Source organism: Saccoglossus kowalevskii, chromosome 15 (genome assembly GCF_978046115.1).
Source record: "Saccoglossus kowalevskii chromosome 15, keSacKowa6.1, whole genome shotgun sequence".
Taxonomy (NCBI): domain Eukaryota; kingdom Metazoa; phylum Hemichordata; class Enteropneusta; family Harrimaniidae; genus Saccoglossus; species Saccoglossus kowalevskii.
The window spans coordinates 14,227,987-14,246,397 of record NC_140655.1 but is presented as its reverse complement, the minus strand read 5'-3'; the positions used below and the strand labels follow the sequence as shown (position 1 = coordinate 14,246,397).

Here is an 18,411-nt window from a genome sequence, read left to right as displayed (position 1 = left end):
GGGAACAGGGGCGCAGCGCCCTCATGCCATGGCCATGTGCCCCCTTACCCTGGGGAGCAGATCCTCTGGCAACCATAAAATTCTGATTGACCAGGGATCATGTGTGGCCAGTCTTCAACTCTGACCTGTCTGATAGTAATTTTGGTCCCAAGGAAGCCATAGAATGCTTCATTTTAACTTAGAATTATCCCTGGTAGGGAGAACTCATCTCCCCCACTTGGTGGCGCCGCTGAATTGCTGTGCTCCCTCTTGCAGTTTTTTTCTAGAAAAAATCCCTGATGTCTGTAAATAATAAGTTGACAATTTGTTATAGAGCTTGGTAATATATATTCATGAACGTTTTCATTGACTTATTGCTCATTTTATTACATGCATAATAAAATGTATTTAAACATTTGTATTCCCCAGGTGGAGAAGGATGCTTCCAGGAACAACAGGAGTGGATATCATTGTTTGTTTGATTCACAACAATTACAGAAAGCTGTAAGACGACAGATAAATATAGAACTAGGTGGTGGTATGAAAGTCAAATCAATTGAATCGCCAGAAATTCTATCCAATGATTCTGTTAAAAAGGTATGTTGAAATTTGCCATAGCTCTGACCCCATGTTAGCTGACAGAAAGGGCAGTTATGGGTGACTGTACTGTATTCACAGGGTCCATAGCATTGGGAAAATCTTTTGTAAGTCTGGATTTTTTGAGATTTGGGAAGTTTTTGGGTTGTCTTTAAATTACAGGAAAAATAAAATAATTTCTTCAAAGTTATTAATTCATTTTAGAAAGGCCAGTTTTCTCCATAAAACTACCATATCTTCAGAATTTTGATGGCTTTGGTGATGATGTTGGCCTGAATTAGGGGTCAAAATGTCATGGAAAATGCAAGAAAGTTTGAGAAAAGGTGTGGAAAAGTCAAGGAAATAATTTGGCTCTTGGTGCTATGGACCCAGATTCAACAATGAAAAACTCCTTATTTTTAATGAATGTTTTTTTGATTATCACTCTGATTAAACTCAGCTGTTTATTCAAGTGAGAATAAGCCAACTGTTTTGCAAGCCATTTTCAAAATTAGCATAGCAAAATAGCAAAATTAGACTTGTCATTTCTTGTGATGAACTTTTTAAAATGATCTGGTTTTCAGGGTAGAATACTTGAAGAACACGTTGAAATGTGGAGACAAGTGTTGAAGTCATCATTCATGTCATTCAGAACTAAAAAGACAGGTAAGACTTTCCCTTGTTACTGTACATGTTTTTAACCATCAAATCTGTGATTCAATTCCCAAATAAAATGTCTTCAAATTTGTATTTAATCTTTTATGTTTTGTTTCAAAACTTTTACAGGTCCCAGTTCGAGCACATTCTATTCATCTGAAAATGGAGGGGGGGGGGCTGATAATTTTACCGCTGTATGTGTGCGTGTGTTCGTGTGCATCCATGCGTTGACTTTTGTATCTTTGACATGCCTGGACTGGTCACATTCAAACTTATCAAATACATTTTATTAGTCTCTGTTTAAGATGTCAGAAACCGAGACTATTAATTAATTTGGATGATGTCTGTCCATTCCGTCCGTATATTCAAAAACCATTTCTTACACATGCATGCTTTGACCAATCACATTATGACTTAACACAGACCATGTAGGATGACTTAAATATGCACATCAATATTTGATTAATTATAGCTGATTTGTGGCCATTTTAGTCTTCAAAATTGCTGAATTTTGATGCTCAAATGTGTCCGTGACACCTTCAAAATTATCAAATTAATATACACGATTTACCGATTTTGAGACAATAAAGTTTTGACTAATATTTATATTGTAGGGCACAAGTGGAAGATGGATCCATTTTATTTCGTTCTTCAGCCTGACGAATACATTGAAGTGTTATTGAATTACATCCCCCAGATAGCGTCGAGTACAGAGGGTGAATCGTTACTGTCAGCATCCAATGAAATAGGATCCCGACTTTTCAAAAAATATGATTTACAGCATAAACAGAAGAGTGGCTTAGCGGATAAGGTGAGGATATTATGCTGTGTACATGCTTCTATAGATAGCTGAAAAACAAACTGGAATGAACATTAGCCATTTTATTCTCAGACTTGCTAATTTGCAATTGCAATATTATGTAATATTTTGTGTTCATCACTCAGATAATTTTGACAATTGTTTGAATTGACATGGTCGTTTCTAAATATGCAACTTGCTTTTAGCTTATCTCTAGTAACTTGCTATTATTAATATGTCAACATTCATACTTTTGTGTATGAAAAAATAGACAACTTTCGAGTTCTGTCAAAACTTGTGCTACTCTAGTGTAGTGTAAAAATATTAAAATTTTGCAACCATTAAATTAATATTGCTAGAAATGTTCATGATTTTAGAATAACATGGTGTTCATGACAATTAAATTTCGCAAAAATCTCTAACACTATATCGTAGGTCCCAGAGAAATTTTCGCTGCTTCAAAATTTCACACTTTTTACTGACTGGCGAGATTTGCTGAAATTTGTCATGAAATTAAAGCTTCTTATAGTAGTATCAGATCACGTACATGAATATTACTGAGGGTTAAAATGTAGTGATTGACGATAGTTGACTTTAGGTTAATTCTTAATTTTTGTAGATCAGTGATATGTACAAGGACTACGTGGCTGCAACATTGGATGATGATTTGATGACAAAATATCAATACCGTGAATACTGGCAGAAACTTGACAATGAAGGCTCATGGGGGCCAAGCTTGGTAAGTTCTTTGATGCAAGTTTGAGTGTTGCTCGAGTCAGAAACAAATAATAAATGTGCCTGAGGGCATCACGGCTAAACTGGAAATGGAGTCAGCAGGAATAGATGTCCTACCAGTTTGCCTTGGTATGCTTTGAAAAGTACTGATTTTTCTTAGGTTATTCTTGTACAATTTAGCCAAATTCAAATTTTGCACTGAGCATGTTACTTGCACATGTATGTGTATAAATGTAAAACTATTTTCACCCAGGAACTTGCTGAATTATACTGAAGTCAGTTAGTTGAAATGCATTTACAGTCAAACCTGTGTTAACGACCACCTGTGCAGAGCGGCCACCTGCTCATAGCGACCACCTTAGTACAGTCCCTTCGCAATTTACACGTTAAAGACACTGGATATAGCGACCACCTGTCCAACGCGACCAGCGACCACCCTATTGTAGACCTATTCACACTTTAACCTTTGTATAACGACCACCAACATTTCCATCAGACTGTCTCAGCAAAAAGACAATAGCTACTTGCGAATCGCTAACAGGAAAGTGGCCATATGTTATGTTCAGATTACAGAGTACGCAATCTTTAGGGCTAATAGACAGGGGTACCATCGCAACTTGGTTTGTGAAGTTGCGAAAAAGTAAAAAAAAAAAAATTGAATATCATCTGAATGTAACGTCTAGAGACTGGAAAGATTTTAACAACAAATTAAAACAGTTTCATTCAAAATTTGAAATGAAAAACTAGCTTGTTTCCGATCGATACTACCCCCGGTATACTATCGATCCCCAGCCGGCCAGCGACACTTCTGTGCACTGTCTCGCACATGAAGAGCAAATTCTCCCAGTCTCGAAAACAAAAAAAAATGAACCAGTTTTAGTAAATGAGAGATGTTTTATTTACCTTGTCGACATGAAATATCCAAACAAAATAATAAAACATTTGTTTATTTCGTTTTCATCGCGGGATTGCAAAATCCGACCTATTTTGGCCGCCATGTTGTTTGTTGTTGATCGTTATAAATTATGCTAATGAAGCTAGCGCATGGGCAAAACGTATTGTTACTGAGGGGTCATCTCGGGGTTATTCTCAACGAAAGATGTTTTCTATTTTGATCCTCTTTTTTTATAAACGGTAATATCAATATTTGGCAATCGAGAAAATTCGTTTGGGCAGTTTTGACACGTCGAAGCTTGCAGCAAATAACTGTAAAATTGCGTGTACGATCACCGTGTTTCATTTCCGGTTCGTTTGACTTTCTGATTCAACACTGAGAGTTGTAGCAATCGTTATGAGTTTGGTCAATTTTGTTTATTACCAATGCTTCTTAATTGTTAATGCTTGTTTGTTTTTTCAATCACGGCAACTTTGTCTGTGCATTTTGTCACAGTGTACAATCGACAATACTAACGATGGGACTGATTACCGCCTGTGATGGAATATGTGTAAGAGACTGGGGAATAAGACTGCTTGGCGAGAGTGTGAAAGTCCGAGCTGAAACGCCAATGCGACCGATCGTTGACAATTGTTCTTATGCATTAAATACACCAATGAATCCATAGGCAGAATCACTTGGTTTCAGTGAATTTACATGATATAATTTGTAGTAAAAAAGTAAAGCTGTAATTATCCAGATGAAAATGAGTGACTTTTATTGTAAAAGATATATTCATTGTACAATGTGTAGGTTTGTTTTTATGTATTGCTTATGATCTACCTTAAAATTCCGGTCCTAATTAATATTCATGATTAAATGAATAAATTAGGCCACCTCCATATAAAGACCACCTGTCTATAAAGGACAGTTTGGCTCAGTCCACTGACTGTCCTTTATAGACAGGTTTGACTGTATTTGAAAAAATATTAGTAACTTTTCCATCCTATGTCACCAAGCAAAATTGAATGAAGAAATCTCACCATGGAAACCAGGGTAAAAATGTTCTTGCATCATTTCAGGATTTTGAGGGTTCTATGAACTCTTAATGAAGGAAGTATGATGAACACGACTTATAATTTATAGGTGATTTTTGTCAAATTTGGCCTGAAACAGAGTGCCCAGCTTCATGCTTTATAATAGTTAGCTCCCTAGTAAAACATAGTAGAACATTTCTAATTGGTGCCTTCCTCTCACACATGTATCAATGTAAATTTCTTGTAAAGAGTAAACTGTTATTGCTTGTTTACAGGACTATGAAGCCTTACCATGGGGTAGAGGTTTAATTATCGTAAGTGTTATTTACGTTTTAGTCTTTTAATTCCTTCTTTTCTTTCATCGTTTTTTTGGATTTCCTAATATATTTAAGGTTACTTAAATTATCTTATCACGATGAGTTATAGCTGTCAACACTGAATTGAAGTTTTCAAAAATGTTGATAAGAACTTGAGTGGGAAGTTTTCCCAGGTTGGATATTTGCATCATAAACATACATGTACGTCTTTCATTTCAGCTTGGTATAAAGCTAACAGAGCTGCTGTTGAAAGAAATCAAAATAGATGTCGGCAAGATAACAGGCAAAAAAGAAAAGTGAGTATAATTTGTAAAAATAATTGGGTTAAAATTTCATTTAAAAAATATAGATATAAAGGTTGTGTATGTGTGTTTTGTCAACAGGAAAATGATACCAGCTTTTTATCACATGTATGCATACCGTAATATCAAACAGGTTGGATTTTTGAAGGTAAATATAATCTTTTCAACCCTGCTATGGGTGCCATGTTGGTGATGAATATATTTTGCAAATTACTATCTATTGTCACCTGATGGATTTTTTGTTTATGGAGCACTGTGTGTGTTAGTTACACATGTAAAGGTCATGAACACATCATATAGACAGACATGACATGATTGTGCCACATCTGATTTGATTGTATGTGTTTGTTTCTCTTAGAACATTCAATTTTCGCTACTGGAAATTTCCTTTAATTGAAATTTTAAGCCATTTTTGAAGAAAAAAATCGCTGCCGTTCTGTTATTGCAACAAAGTCTTGTAATTTATGGTATCTCTTGCCTATATTATATTATAATGTATTGCATCTCAATATATATTTTATTATAGTCTTTTAATTATGATATTTTGCCTATGAGCAAGGTCTCATTAGTTTTGCTGTGTTTATTGAATATGTGTAATGATTTTATTTCAGCCACATCCAATGTTAGTTGATCTAATCAAAGAGGTAGACCAATCGGATTTATGGTTTGATAGTGAGGTCTTACCAATGTTATCACCGCCGTTGCCATGGAATTCGATCAAACATGGCGGCTATTTGCTAACGTCTAGTAAGTATCCGATTATGATATTGCTTTATTTGTCTAGTCCGTTTGACTGTGACCTAATATATTAAAATATGAAGGGGAGTATGAATTGTTTGGTTGACATGTTTATTTAGGTATTAGGGGTAATTTTTGATTACTGTCAGACTCTATGTAATTCTATTTGCGCATACGTAATCTACCAAGCAATGGGCGAGGGTAGGACAAAAATATAAAAAATCAAAATAACACCAAAAGACATGCAACCCGGAAGAAGTATTTTTTTTAAAGATAGCAGGGTGTGGGTGGGTACAAACGAGGGCAGCTAGAATAACTACTTAACCCTTTGCGCCCCAATGCGGCCATATACGGCCGCTTATTTCTGACCAAAGATAACCCATTTCGGCCGTAAAAGGCCACCCGTTAATGCACTGTCAAAATCCCAATGCGGCCGTAAACGGCCGGTATTTCATAGATTGAAACAGAAGTAGATTCTGATCTCCCCTGATCTTTGCATGAACAAATAAATTGTTAATGAAAATAATTCGAAATACAGGTACGTCCAGACTGAAAGTTATATACGAATTGTCCTCGTACTTTTCTTGTACAACAGGTTTTTCGGATGGTATCTGTGAAGAGCTGTGAAGATTTGCATAAATAACAAACACAGCGGCATGTTTGGTGAAAGTTCATTTATTCTACCACAGTTTTTATCCAAAATAAACGCATAATACATATAAAATTTATATTCATCTGAACTGAAAACATTATTTAAATAAATTACCTATATAAAATGTTGTTTTTCCTTGTCGGCGAGTTTAATGTCGAAAAATCAGACTGTCATCGCAATCAGTCTTGCGTGCCAGCAGAGGTCAACACGTGAAAATTGCCGTAGTCGCTGGTTCTGTAAAAAAGGCAATCCCAGTTTTGTTGCTATTTTTCACTGCAAGTCCTTATTTCGCCTCTGTTGTATTTCCACTGGATATCCATGTATTTTTTTCATTCACAGTGTCCAAATATCGCTTTAAAATGGGGGTTTTAAACGGGAATATCCAATGACCTCTGTAGGCCAAACGACAGTTTGAATATTTAAACACGATCACTGTGTCGTTGCCCCGGTAATTCCCGCCCTACTGTTCCATATGTATATTCCTAATAAAGAATCCTGCCAAATAAGGAATACTTCTTCCGAATATATGAATAAATTACACACTAATTTGACTGTGGCGGGAATATGCAAGGTTTCTCAGTGGTTGTCAGACACGATCATTCAGTTGACCTCCACTGCGTATTTGTATTTGTTTGTAAACACAGCTGACTTGTAATCGAACGAATTAAATTCCTGTCGAGTATTTTCGGATTTTTTATGCAATTATTCACAACTATTTGTGTGATACGTTTTAAGTTTTAACTCAGTGATGAATTTCCAAACTGTGAGCGAACAACAGACTGCGGGCCCCAGTACCGGGATGCCACAACAACCGGCCGACTCAGAGCTGTCATCGCAAACTGATCGTGACGCAATTCTGAGATTTTTCGATGAGTCTGATTCAGACACTGAGTTTGAAGGCTTTACAGTGGAAGAAATAGACGAAGAGAGATTGAGATGTGAATTGCTATGCCAAAATACCAACTGTGGCAGTGACATCGATCCTAATGAACTGTTAGACTTGCTGAATGCCGATGCCGACAGTGACTCGGACTCTGATGCCGATGACATCGCCGATACACCAAACATCTGGTCAAATGAAAGGACCGACGTGAACATTCCAGCACATGACGACCAGTTTTCAGGACCAAGACATGGTGTTGGTTTCGACAGGGAACCACTGGATTTTTTTAAATTATATTTTACGGACGATTTTTTGGATTTGTTGGTTGGGGAAACAAATAAATACGCTAGACATAGACAGGAAGTTACCGGGCGCGTAGACCGGCATTGGTATGAAATGGACAGATGAAATGAGTGCCTATTTCGGTTGTTGTACCTGGTATGCTGACAACAAATTGTTCACCAGGTGGGAGAGATGTCACCAGGGGTGGGAAAACATTTTTTTACTCCTTTTTCTGTTTTGCAATATAATCAGTACATGGGTGGTGTCGATCTGAGTGACCAGTTGGCATCTTACTATTCCATTAGTAAAAAGTATATGAAATATTGGAAGTATCTTTTTTTCTTCTTTATCCAACGAATGATTGTTAATTCTTTTATTTTATATTCAATTGCTCACTCCCCTAATCCAAGAAGAAGGTATAGGCAACTAGATTTTCGTCTTGATTTATCAAGTCAGCTCATTGCTGGGTACTGTAGTCATAAAAAACGTGGGCCACAACCACAGTCACTTGGTGTTGAAAACAGCTTGAGTTACGCCAACCTCCCTACTCATAACTTGTGTGAAATGATGCAACCAAATTCCAAGTGAAAGAAACGTTCTTGTAAATATTGTTCTAGAATTCGTAAGAAAACTCCTAAGGGTTATTCTGTGGAGACTTCATTTGGGTGCAAGTTTTGTAATGTATTTCTGTGTAAAGATGACTGCTTTATCAGGTACCATGCCTGTATGCTACAGCATTGAGTAATATTTTTTTATAATAAATTAGAAACCAAGTGAATTGTAAATAAAATGTGATTTTGACTCCCATGTGCGAAGCACAAAATGTGTATGTATGTGTGTGTGTGTGTATGTGTGTCCGACTGTTCCACTGCTATCTCAAGAACCATACATCGGTTTTTGATGAAACTTGGTACATAGATGCTCTGGGCCAATGCGCAGATTTGATTAGGTTTTGGTAAAAATTCATGCTCGTTAATTACCTAATTTGCATGATAATTAGCTAATTTTTAGCTGTTCTATGACTGTTCCACTGATATCTAAAGAACCACTCATTGGATTTTGATGAAACTTGGTACATAGATGCTCTGAACATATGCGCAGATTTGATTAATTTTTGGTAAAAATCCGTGCATATTAATTACCTAATTTGCATGATAATTAGCTATTTTTTAGTGGTTCCATGACTGTTCCACTGATATCTAAACAACCACTCATTGGATTTTGATGAAACTTGGTACATAGATGCTCTGAACTAATGCTAGGTTTTGATTAGTTTTTGGTAATAATCCGTGGATACTAATTACCTAATTTGCATAATGATTAGTCAATTTTCGGTTTTTCCACTGATATCTCAAGTACTAATCATCACATTTCAATGAAACTTGGTACATAGATGTCATACGACACTGCACAGACCTGATAGTTTTTATGGTAATATCAGTACATATTAATTACCTAATTTGCATAATTAATTAATTTTCAGCATTTGATATAAGTAGTTAGCATTACATTTCAATGAAACTTGGTACTTACATACTCAAGGACTATGCAGAGATTGATTGTTTTCGATAAATATTTGTGCATATTAATCACCTAATTTGCATAATTAGTTAATTTTCAGCTTTTCCATGGGTATCTCAAGTACTAATCATCGCATTTCAATGAAACTTGGTACATAGATCCTTTAGGACTATGCAGAGACCTGATTAGTTTTAGGGTAAATAATTGTGCACATTAATTACCTAATTTGCATAATTAATTTTCAGCTTTTTTACTGATATCTAAAGTACTAATCATCACATTTCAATGAATCTAGAATTATGCAGACCCAATTAGTTTCCGGTAAATATTTGTGCATATTAATAACCTAATTTGCATAATTAACCAACTTTCACACTGATATCTCAGGTACGAAACATCACATATCAATGAATGTACATGGATGCTGTAGGACAATAGACAGACCTGAATAATTGTGGGTTAAAATCTGTACATATTAATTACCTAATTTGCATAATTAACCAATTTTAAGCTTTCACACTGATATCTAAAGTACCGTAAAAACTCCAAAATTTCGACCGGTTTTAAATAATTGGTGTTAGATATGTGACGTGTTTTTAGAGTCAAAATTAAGGTGCATTTTCGGACGGTCGAATTTTTCAGAATAGAAATCAGCAAATGAAAAAATGGGGATGATAGACAGTGTGCTTCATTAGTTTTTAAAAAATGCAATGTCCGTCAATTGACGTAAACTTCCTCATGTTTCACGGTAAAAGCAAAGGTCGTGGCCGAGTTGTAACTCAAAATCTAAACAAAGTCATCAATCAGTGAGTATTATGACAAGCAAAACAAAACATCAAGACGCGGAGAAGAGGTCAGCACAAAACTAATAGGTCAAAAGACAAAGCTGTCTCGCACTACCTAGAAAAACTTGCGAATGTTCGAAGTACAGGTACCCATTGGACAAAAGATGCATGGAAGTTTAGCAAACTATCTCCCCGACCCAGTGCAATGTATCCGGTTAGAATCAAAGCTCACGTGTCCCTTATTTGAGGGACCAAATTCTGCCGTAAATTCGCCCTTGGAGTAAAAAATAAAATGGGATTTAAGAAAAGAAAATGGGACTTTTAAGGTGTATTTTGGCGTAATTTTTCGGACATTTCAATCAATCCTGCCGGCTAAAATAGTCTAAGTTTTACCGTAGTCATTGACGTTTGTCTATTCAAGAGTACACGTGTATGATTTTTATCGTGACTAGCGTGGGCGGGTAAGCTTCCTTTCGAGAATGAGCTGTTATCACTGTGAACAATGTTAAATTATTCTTCAGATGACCAGTTTATTTTTTAAAAACAACTAATTTTTTTATTTAAAAAAAAATCATGCCGTTTTCGCATCAAAATCCAAGCCAAAATATCATACTACAACATCAATCTCTTCCGCATTGCGTTCAATAACATTAACATATTTAAATAAGCTATGGTAATTTGAACACGTTGGCATCATCCAGCTTTTTGATTGGTTAATTAGTGATTTGACCTATTTGACCTAAGAGAACATGGCGGATATCCTACAGCATCAAACGTTTATACGAGACCGGAATCATTGGCTTACGATGAAACTAAGTTGACTTTTATTTGTATTTCATAACCATTCAACAAATTTATTTTGTGTACATTATTATAATCACTACTGAGTACAGTAATAATCAACAATTCAGAAACGCAGCATGCCGAGATTTTTGTGTTCGTTTTTATTTGAAACTTCGTTTATTTAGAATATATTTTCGTTACCAATAAAATAAAAATCTCTCAGTCAATCAGAAACCCGGATTCATGCCTTCGAGGAAGGTCCCGTTTGAACGCTCACATCGTTTTTTTTTTTCGTTTGGGGGAAAACTAAAACTGGTGGCAATTTTCGAATAAGAATGAGTCGGCAATTTTTAGTGGAGTCGAAAATTTGGAGGTAAATAAAACACCGAAACCCGGCAAATAAATAGGCGTTCGAATTTTTAGAGGGGTCGAAATTTTGGAGTTTTCACGGCACTAATTATTCCATTTCAATGAAACTTAGTACAAAGATGCTCTAGGACAATGTACAAACCTAATTAGTTTGGGGTAAAAATCTGTTCATATTAATTCCCTAATAAGCATAATAATTCATAATTTTTTGGTTCTAATCACATTTCAATTAAACTTGGAGACATAGATTTTCTGTTACATTGCGCAGACCTCGTTAGTTTTACACTCAAATCTGGTCATATTAATTTTCTGATTTGCATAATTAGTTTTCAGCTAAGTAATTTCGAATTATATTTAATGTGTCTCCAATACTCTCAGCACATGGGAGTTCTTTCTAAGCTTTCTTTGATTTTTAAATGAAATGAAACTACAATGTCCTAGTCTTCTTTTCCCTGTGTACATGTCAACCTACCTGGCTCACACTGAATTGGTAAAGACGTTTTGGGTAATGGGAGTGCAAATATGCAAATTAGTAATGGGCCCTGCAACATTGTTGCAACAAAGTATCTATGGTGTGCAAAGGGTTAAGACAGCTGAGAAAACATGGCTTTTCATTGAAAAGATAATTTTCAGAGCAAATCAACTGAATTAGAGATGGTGCATGCGTGTTTCGCTGAGTAAATAAAACTCAAAAATAGTATTAGTTTCAAAAAAATGTTAAAATATTACGCTATAGCCAAAGATGATTTAGTCGAACTTAGTCTAGTGGAGCTAATCATACTACTGAAGTCAATTGTCACTTACACTCGCTGTCACTTACTTTTTATGGTATCTGCATCAGCTTTTAAGATTCTCGACTTATTCCTGAAAAAGTACAAGTCTGGTGTACTTGCTGGAATATTGATTTATTTCATGATGATATCCTCAAATTTTCGTTTTGATGAATATTTTTGTCATTTTTGCTAGTAAAGTGATATTTTCTACTTTTTTAAAACCACAAGTATGATTGCGTTGATATTTAGTAGATAGCTACATGTACCACTAACAATGGAGCTATATATTGTTTGTTGCAATTGTGCTTAACTGTTAAGGTATTTTTTGGTGGCAGTCGCTTTAATTTTGTGAGACTTATTTTCTAGGAGTGGTTTACAGTAAATAATTCATCTCATTTTCATTACAGCCAAAGTAATGAGAAGTCGGGACGGTGCTTTACAGCATGAAGTAATGCTAGAAAAGACGCACCCTGGCAACTTGTATCCTGTCTATGACTCGCTCAATCAACTTGGAGCTGTACCATGGCAAATCAACCAGAGAGTAAGTGCCCTGAACTCTTAGTGTAACATTTACCTTAAAAACATTCAACCTTGTCCAAGTAATGAGAACAGTTTGGCATACTTTTGGTGTGCTGGCAATAGGATTTGCATAAACAAGTTTTGTAAAAATTTATTTAGTATTTGGCATAGACCATGTTGTTATTAACATACTCTTAACTTACGACAACTTCATCCTGTTTACTTTTAATGCATGCTGGTTGGAACCACTCAGTAATACAGTAATGGCTGCCATACATCATCTATTTGAACACTTCATCCTGTTCTATTTACTTTTAATGCATGCTGGTTGGAACCACTCAGTAATACAGTAATGGCTGCCATACATCATCTATTTGAAAGCTGACTCTCGCCCTCTGTGAGCTGTCCGGTATCCTGATGATGTATATTACAACAAATAAATAAATTTCTGCATAGTTGGTACATATTGCCATTCATGTGGTGGAACTTTTTTTTTTTTAAAGAGTTGCACTGGTTGCTGATAAGGACGATTTGCATGTGTGTGTATGTCTGTGTAATTTCTATTCCATTTAATTTTTCCAGATGTTAGACTTGATAATACAAGTATTTCGTGACAAGGGAAGTGAAGAACTCGATGTTCCACAACCAGTATCAGAATGTCCAGAACCACCTAAGCTTTCAGAAAAGTAAGACTGATTGATTGAGATATATATATATAGATATATAGATATAGATATAGATAGATAGATATATAGATATAGATATAGATATATATAGATATAGATATATATAGATACATATATACATACATATACATATATACATACATATACATATATACATACATATACATATATACATACATATACATATATACATATATACATACATATACATACACATACATGCATACATACATACATACATACACATACATGCATACATACATACATATACATGCATACATACATACATATACATACATATACATGCATACATACATATACATACATATACATACATATACATATATACATACATACATACATATATACATATATACATATATATATATATATATACATACACACAGATAAAACGTGCGTGGACCACTACAGCTCGAGACAGTCGGATGTGTATTACATTTCACCCGAACCACATATCCGTGAACCACTACAAGTTATTTAAAAGTGACACTAAAACATGCATGAACCACCCAAAAATGTACAAAATCAGTGTCATTGACTGGTTGTTCAATTTGCTATTTTCTATGTTTTTGCATATTTTTAATTGTGTTTTTATCGTTTTAGTCTTGAGATTGAAGAATTAACCAGTATCCGCAAAGAAAGAATGGCCTTAAGAAGACAGAAAGCTGAAATGCACAGTTTAAGAATGGATTTTCTTTACAAATTATCTATTGCTAATAAGGTAATGAACCATTAGTTTTTGCACAATTTGTGATTGTGATAGACATAGTCCCAGAAGTTATTGACTTGTGCATTTCGGTAACATTATTCAAAATACCACCCCCTACTTCAAAGATTCATGGTGAAATTGCGCTAGTTTTTCTGACCATTGTAACTCACCAGAATATTTGTCTTTCTCAATAATATGAAATGACCAATGTTGATAAATGAACAAAAGACTTCCAGGCTAACCGATTCTGAAAACTATATTCAGAGAGAGATTCAAGTAAAGTTTTCACAAATACAGTGTCCATAGCACCAAGAGCCAAATGATATTCAAGACTTTCCAGACCTTTTCCCAACCTTTCTTGCATTTTTCCCCAAGATATTTTTGACCCTTAATTTGGGCGTGGGGATAGCAAACACTGCCGACACTTGTCGGAACTGGGGTAGAAAACAGAAAGCGGGCCTTTCTAAAATGAATTACTTGTAATAACTATGAAGAAATTTAAAGACTTTTTATTTTTCCTGTAATTTAAAGACAACTCAAGGACTTTCCAGACCTCAAAAAATCAAATGATTTTCCCAACTCTATGGACCCTGAAATAGTTACGTCAAAAATGGCTGTTTGTTGGCCATTTGGAATAAAACACTGACATATATCAGCAATGTGTATTGATATTGTTTTCAGTTTCGTGATGAAACTTTCTGGTTTCCACACAATATGGATTTTCGTGGTCGAGTTTATCCATGCCCTCCCCACTTCAACCATCTTGGAAACGATCCTATGAGAAGTATATTACTGTTTGCTAGAGGGCGTGCTCTAGGGGAAGATGGATTAAAATGGCTGAAAATACATCTTGTTAATTTGACAGGGTTTAAAAAAAGGTGAGTACAATCTTGCTAAATTTTCTTTGAAAAAATGTTATGGCCATTGTTGCTCCCCAGGGTAAGGAGGCGCATAGCCAAGGTATAAGAGCGCTGTGCCCCTGTTCCCTTGTTTAAAAAAATCCCTGGGTTTAAAAGACAGTCACATTGGCTTTCACAAAATTGTATCCTCTTCACCCCCATTAAATATCTACTGTAGCCACGAATTTGTTTCTTACTCCTAACCATTATTATTGTCAGCTAATTGGTTGACAATACAGCTGTTTTGTAAGCAATGTTGCCTCCATCTTACTGGCTTCTTGAAAGCAACATTGCAGTGTACATGTAGCTGAAACGTCTGGCAATATGCTGACAATACTGCTGGTTAAGTATCTGAAACAAATTCACGACCACGGTAAAATCGCTATACATCACTACTGCAAGAATTAAATAGTTTACACTAAATTCATGGTGCAATCACCTACACAGTGTTTACTTCCTCTTGTAATTTATTTGCTTTTCTATTTTCACTAGGAACTCTTTACAAGAAAGATTAGAATACGCTGACACAATCATGGATGATATATTGGACTCTGCTGACAACCCTACCACGGTGAGTATGGACTTTCTCTATCTCATAACAATCCAATGTAAAATGAGGATCTTTTTACTTACAATTTCACTCACCTGAAGAGGTCATATCAAAATAATTCTGATCACAATGAAAATCACATGCATGTTTTGTATGATCACAAACAATCAACACATCCATTGCAGACCATTGTCCAGTGAGATGCCCTGTGATTGGTTGATTCTAATACATTCATAGAAGAACTGCCTGCAAACAAATTCATATAGGTACCTGTAGTCTGATGCATTTTGTCAATTTATTAATGCAGGGCAATAAGTGGTGGCAAACGGCAGATGAACCGTGGCAAACTCTGTCATGCTGTATGGAAGTGGCAAAAGCTGTCAGGTCACCGGATCCCACAAAGTTCATCAGTCATTTACCAGTACATCAGGTATTGTATCATCATCCTGTTGCATATTGTTGTTTACAAGTCTATAGGCCATGTCATATTCTGTCTGTCTTGTGCAAAATAACATTGTATTAGTGAAAATCACATCTGCTTGCACCAAAAGTTAGTGGGGAAAATCAGGCACTTAGACCTGCTTGTGTTAAAGAGATTCGGTTGCTAAGGCAACCCTTGTAAGTTGCCATACTTCACAACCCATTCCTATAAGAATTTCTTCTGGCAGCGGTTGTGAAGCAAGGTAAAAAAACAGGTCTTGGAGGCTTACTTTCAATAGATTACAGTGAATATCCAGGTTTAGAATAAAAATTTTTGACATAATCTCACATTGATGGACTATGAAATAGACAATTTCGTTGCAAACCTGATGAATTGTTTTATTACTACTTATATTTGTGATATTCTATTACAGGATGGTTCATGCAATGGGTTGCAGCATTATGCTGCTCTTGGTCGTGATGTCATCGGAGCACAGCAAGTTAATTTACATCCATTTGACGTCCCACAAGATGTATATTCCGGTGTTGCACAAAAGGTACAAAACATTGTTTCCTACAATTTTTAATGATGTTCAACAATTGGATGATGATAGTTGATATTTATTTTCAAAACAGTAATATAAGGCCTTGGGGTCTCTTCCATACAAATAATATAAAATCAAAAAATACATGTAACATCAATTCATTCGGAATAAAAAAAGTATCAACTGTTAGGAGAATATAGTTGTGATGTGTTTGCTTCTCAGCTCCCATTTGATAGTAATGGAGGCTGGATACCTCAAAGAGATTTTCTCCAACTTGTTACTGGCCAATGCAATGATGGCAAATGAATAAGACGTACACATTGAAGTTAACTCAACAAAGAAGTCAATCTGTACATCACTCTTATACATGTATGACCTGGCATGAAATCCCCTTAGGTTGGGTTTCAGGTTGAAGTGTTGTGTGACCAGGCTGGATTACACTGTTTTGTTTTGGTTGGATTTCCCTGGCATGGAATGCTATAGGTTGGTTCCAGGTTGGGATGGGGTATAACCGGGCTGGATTACGCTGTTCGGGATCCCCTTAGGTTGGGTTTCAGTTTCGGGTGGGGTGTGACCGGGCTGGATTACGCTGTTCAGGATCCCCATTGGGTTGGGTGTCAGGTTGGGGTGGGGTGTGACCGGGCTGGATTACGCTGTTCAGGATCCCCATTGGGTTGGGTTTCAGGTTCGGGTGCGGTGGGGTGGGATGGGATGGGGTGTGACAGGATTGGAATCCCCTGGCATGGAATCCCATTAGGTTGGGTTTCAGGTTCGGGTTGTATGTGAGGGATTAGATTAGTATATTCAGGTGGTGATTGTAATAGTGTTTATAATTCTATCTTCTGAAAGTCTATAAAGGTTGACAATATATATATATATACACACATACACAAGTTCACTTGCTGCAAGTTTTGACAAAAACATTAAGCCAATTTGACATTTGGCTGATATAATTTTTGACGAAGGCATTCAGAGAATGTGTTTTTCTGTTCCTTTAGGTTGAAGAAGCCAGAGCCATTGATGCTGCCAATGGTTTGAAAATAGCCATAGAGTTAGAGGGCTTTGTTAATAGAAAGGTTAGTATCTGAATTGTACAAATATGGCTTGCACAGAATTATAGAATCACAATGCTTTGTCCATAATGGCACTGTTCAGTTATGTTCCACATGTTAAACCAACTGGAACATCTCATAAAAACTGTTTTTTTCTAAATAACATTATATAAATTAATATTAAGAGACATACTCGAATGAGCCTTAAATTATTGCACTTACTAAGCCGGCTGGTTGCCATTGGATGCCTTGGTAACTAGTGGTCACATGGTGCATACATTAAATGCAAGATGTGTGTAATATCCTGGTATCACTGTTGCCATGGAAATAAGAAATTCTTGCCACATTGTTATTGTAAAGTTCATGTTGTCTGTGAATGAGGGTTGATTACATGCGATGTGATTACATGTACACAATTTATGCGACTGTCATTTAGTTGATGTTGTGATAATTGACTCCCAAGCACACAATGGGAGTCTGCAGTGAGCTTGTCTGTATGTATGTGTGTCCGTCTGTTCCACTGCTATCTCAAGAACCATACATCGGGTTTTGATGAAACTTGGTACATAGATGCTCTGAACTTGTGCTCAGATTTACTAAGTTTTTGGTGACAATCTGTGCATATTAATTACCTAATTTGCATAACAATTAGTCCATTTCAGTTTTTTCCACTGATAACTCAAGTACTAATCATCACATTTCAATGAAACTTTGTACATAGATGTCATAGGACACTGCGCAGCCCTGATTAGTTTCAGGGTAAATAATTGTGTATATTAATTACCTAATTTGCATAATTAATTAATTTTCAAGTTTTCCACTGACATCTCCAGTAATCATCACATTTCAATGAATCTAAAACTATGCAGGGACCCAATTAGTTTTCGGTAAATATTTATGCATATTAATCACCTCATTTTCAACTTTCACACTGATATCTCAAGTACT

The 18,411-nt window shown here is 35.8% G+C and overlaps 1 protein-coding gene across 1 annotated transcript in view; it reads left to right on the top strand.

Annotated features, from left to right (window-relative positions):
- Nucleotides 1-18,411, top strand: part of LOC100368435 (DNA-directed RNA polymerase, mitochondrial-like) — a 50,661-nt gene that overhangs the window by 12,008 nt on the left and 20,242 nt on the right. The window contains exons 8-23 of the mRNA XM_085490479.1: nt 409-576; nt 1,140-1,221; nt 1,827-2,023; nt 2,631-2,750; nt 4,933-4,971; nt 5,194-5,270; nt 5,358-5,424; nt 5,888-6,023; nt 12,470-12,603; nt 13,164-13,267; nt 13,892-14,009; nt 14,679-14,875; nt 15,389-15,467; nt 15,754-15,876; nt 16,301-16,423; nt 17,410-17,487. Of these exons, the coding sequence (XP_085346605.1) occupies nt 409-576; nt 1,140-1,221; nt 1,827-2,023; nt 2,631-2,750; nt 4,933-4,971; nt 5,194-5,270; nt 5,358-5,424; nt 5,888-6,023; nt 12,470-12,603; nt 13,164-13,267; nt 13,892-14,009; nt 14,679-14,875; nt 15,389-15,467; nt 15,754-15,876; nt 16,301-16,423; nt 17,410-17,487 (1,842 nt within the window). The remainder of the gene's footprint in view (nt 1-408; nt 577-1,139; nt 1,222-1,826; nt 2,024-2,630; nt 2,751-4,932; nt 4,972-5,193; nt 5,271-5,357; nt 5,425-5,887; nt 6,024-12,469; nt 12,604-13,163; nt 13,268-13,891; nt 14,010-14,678; nt 14,876-15,388; nt 15,468-15,753; nt 15,877-16,300; nt 16,424-17,409; nt 17,488-18,411) is intronic.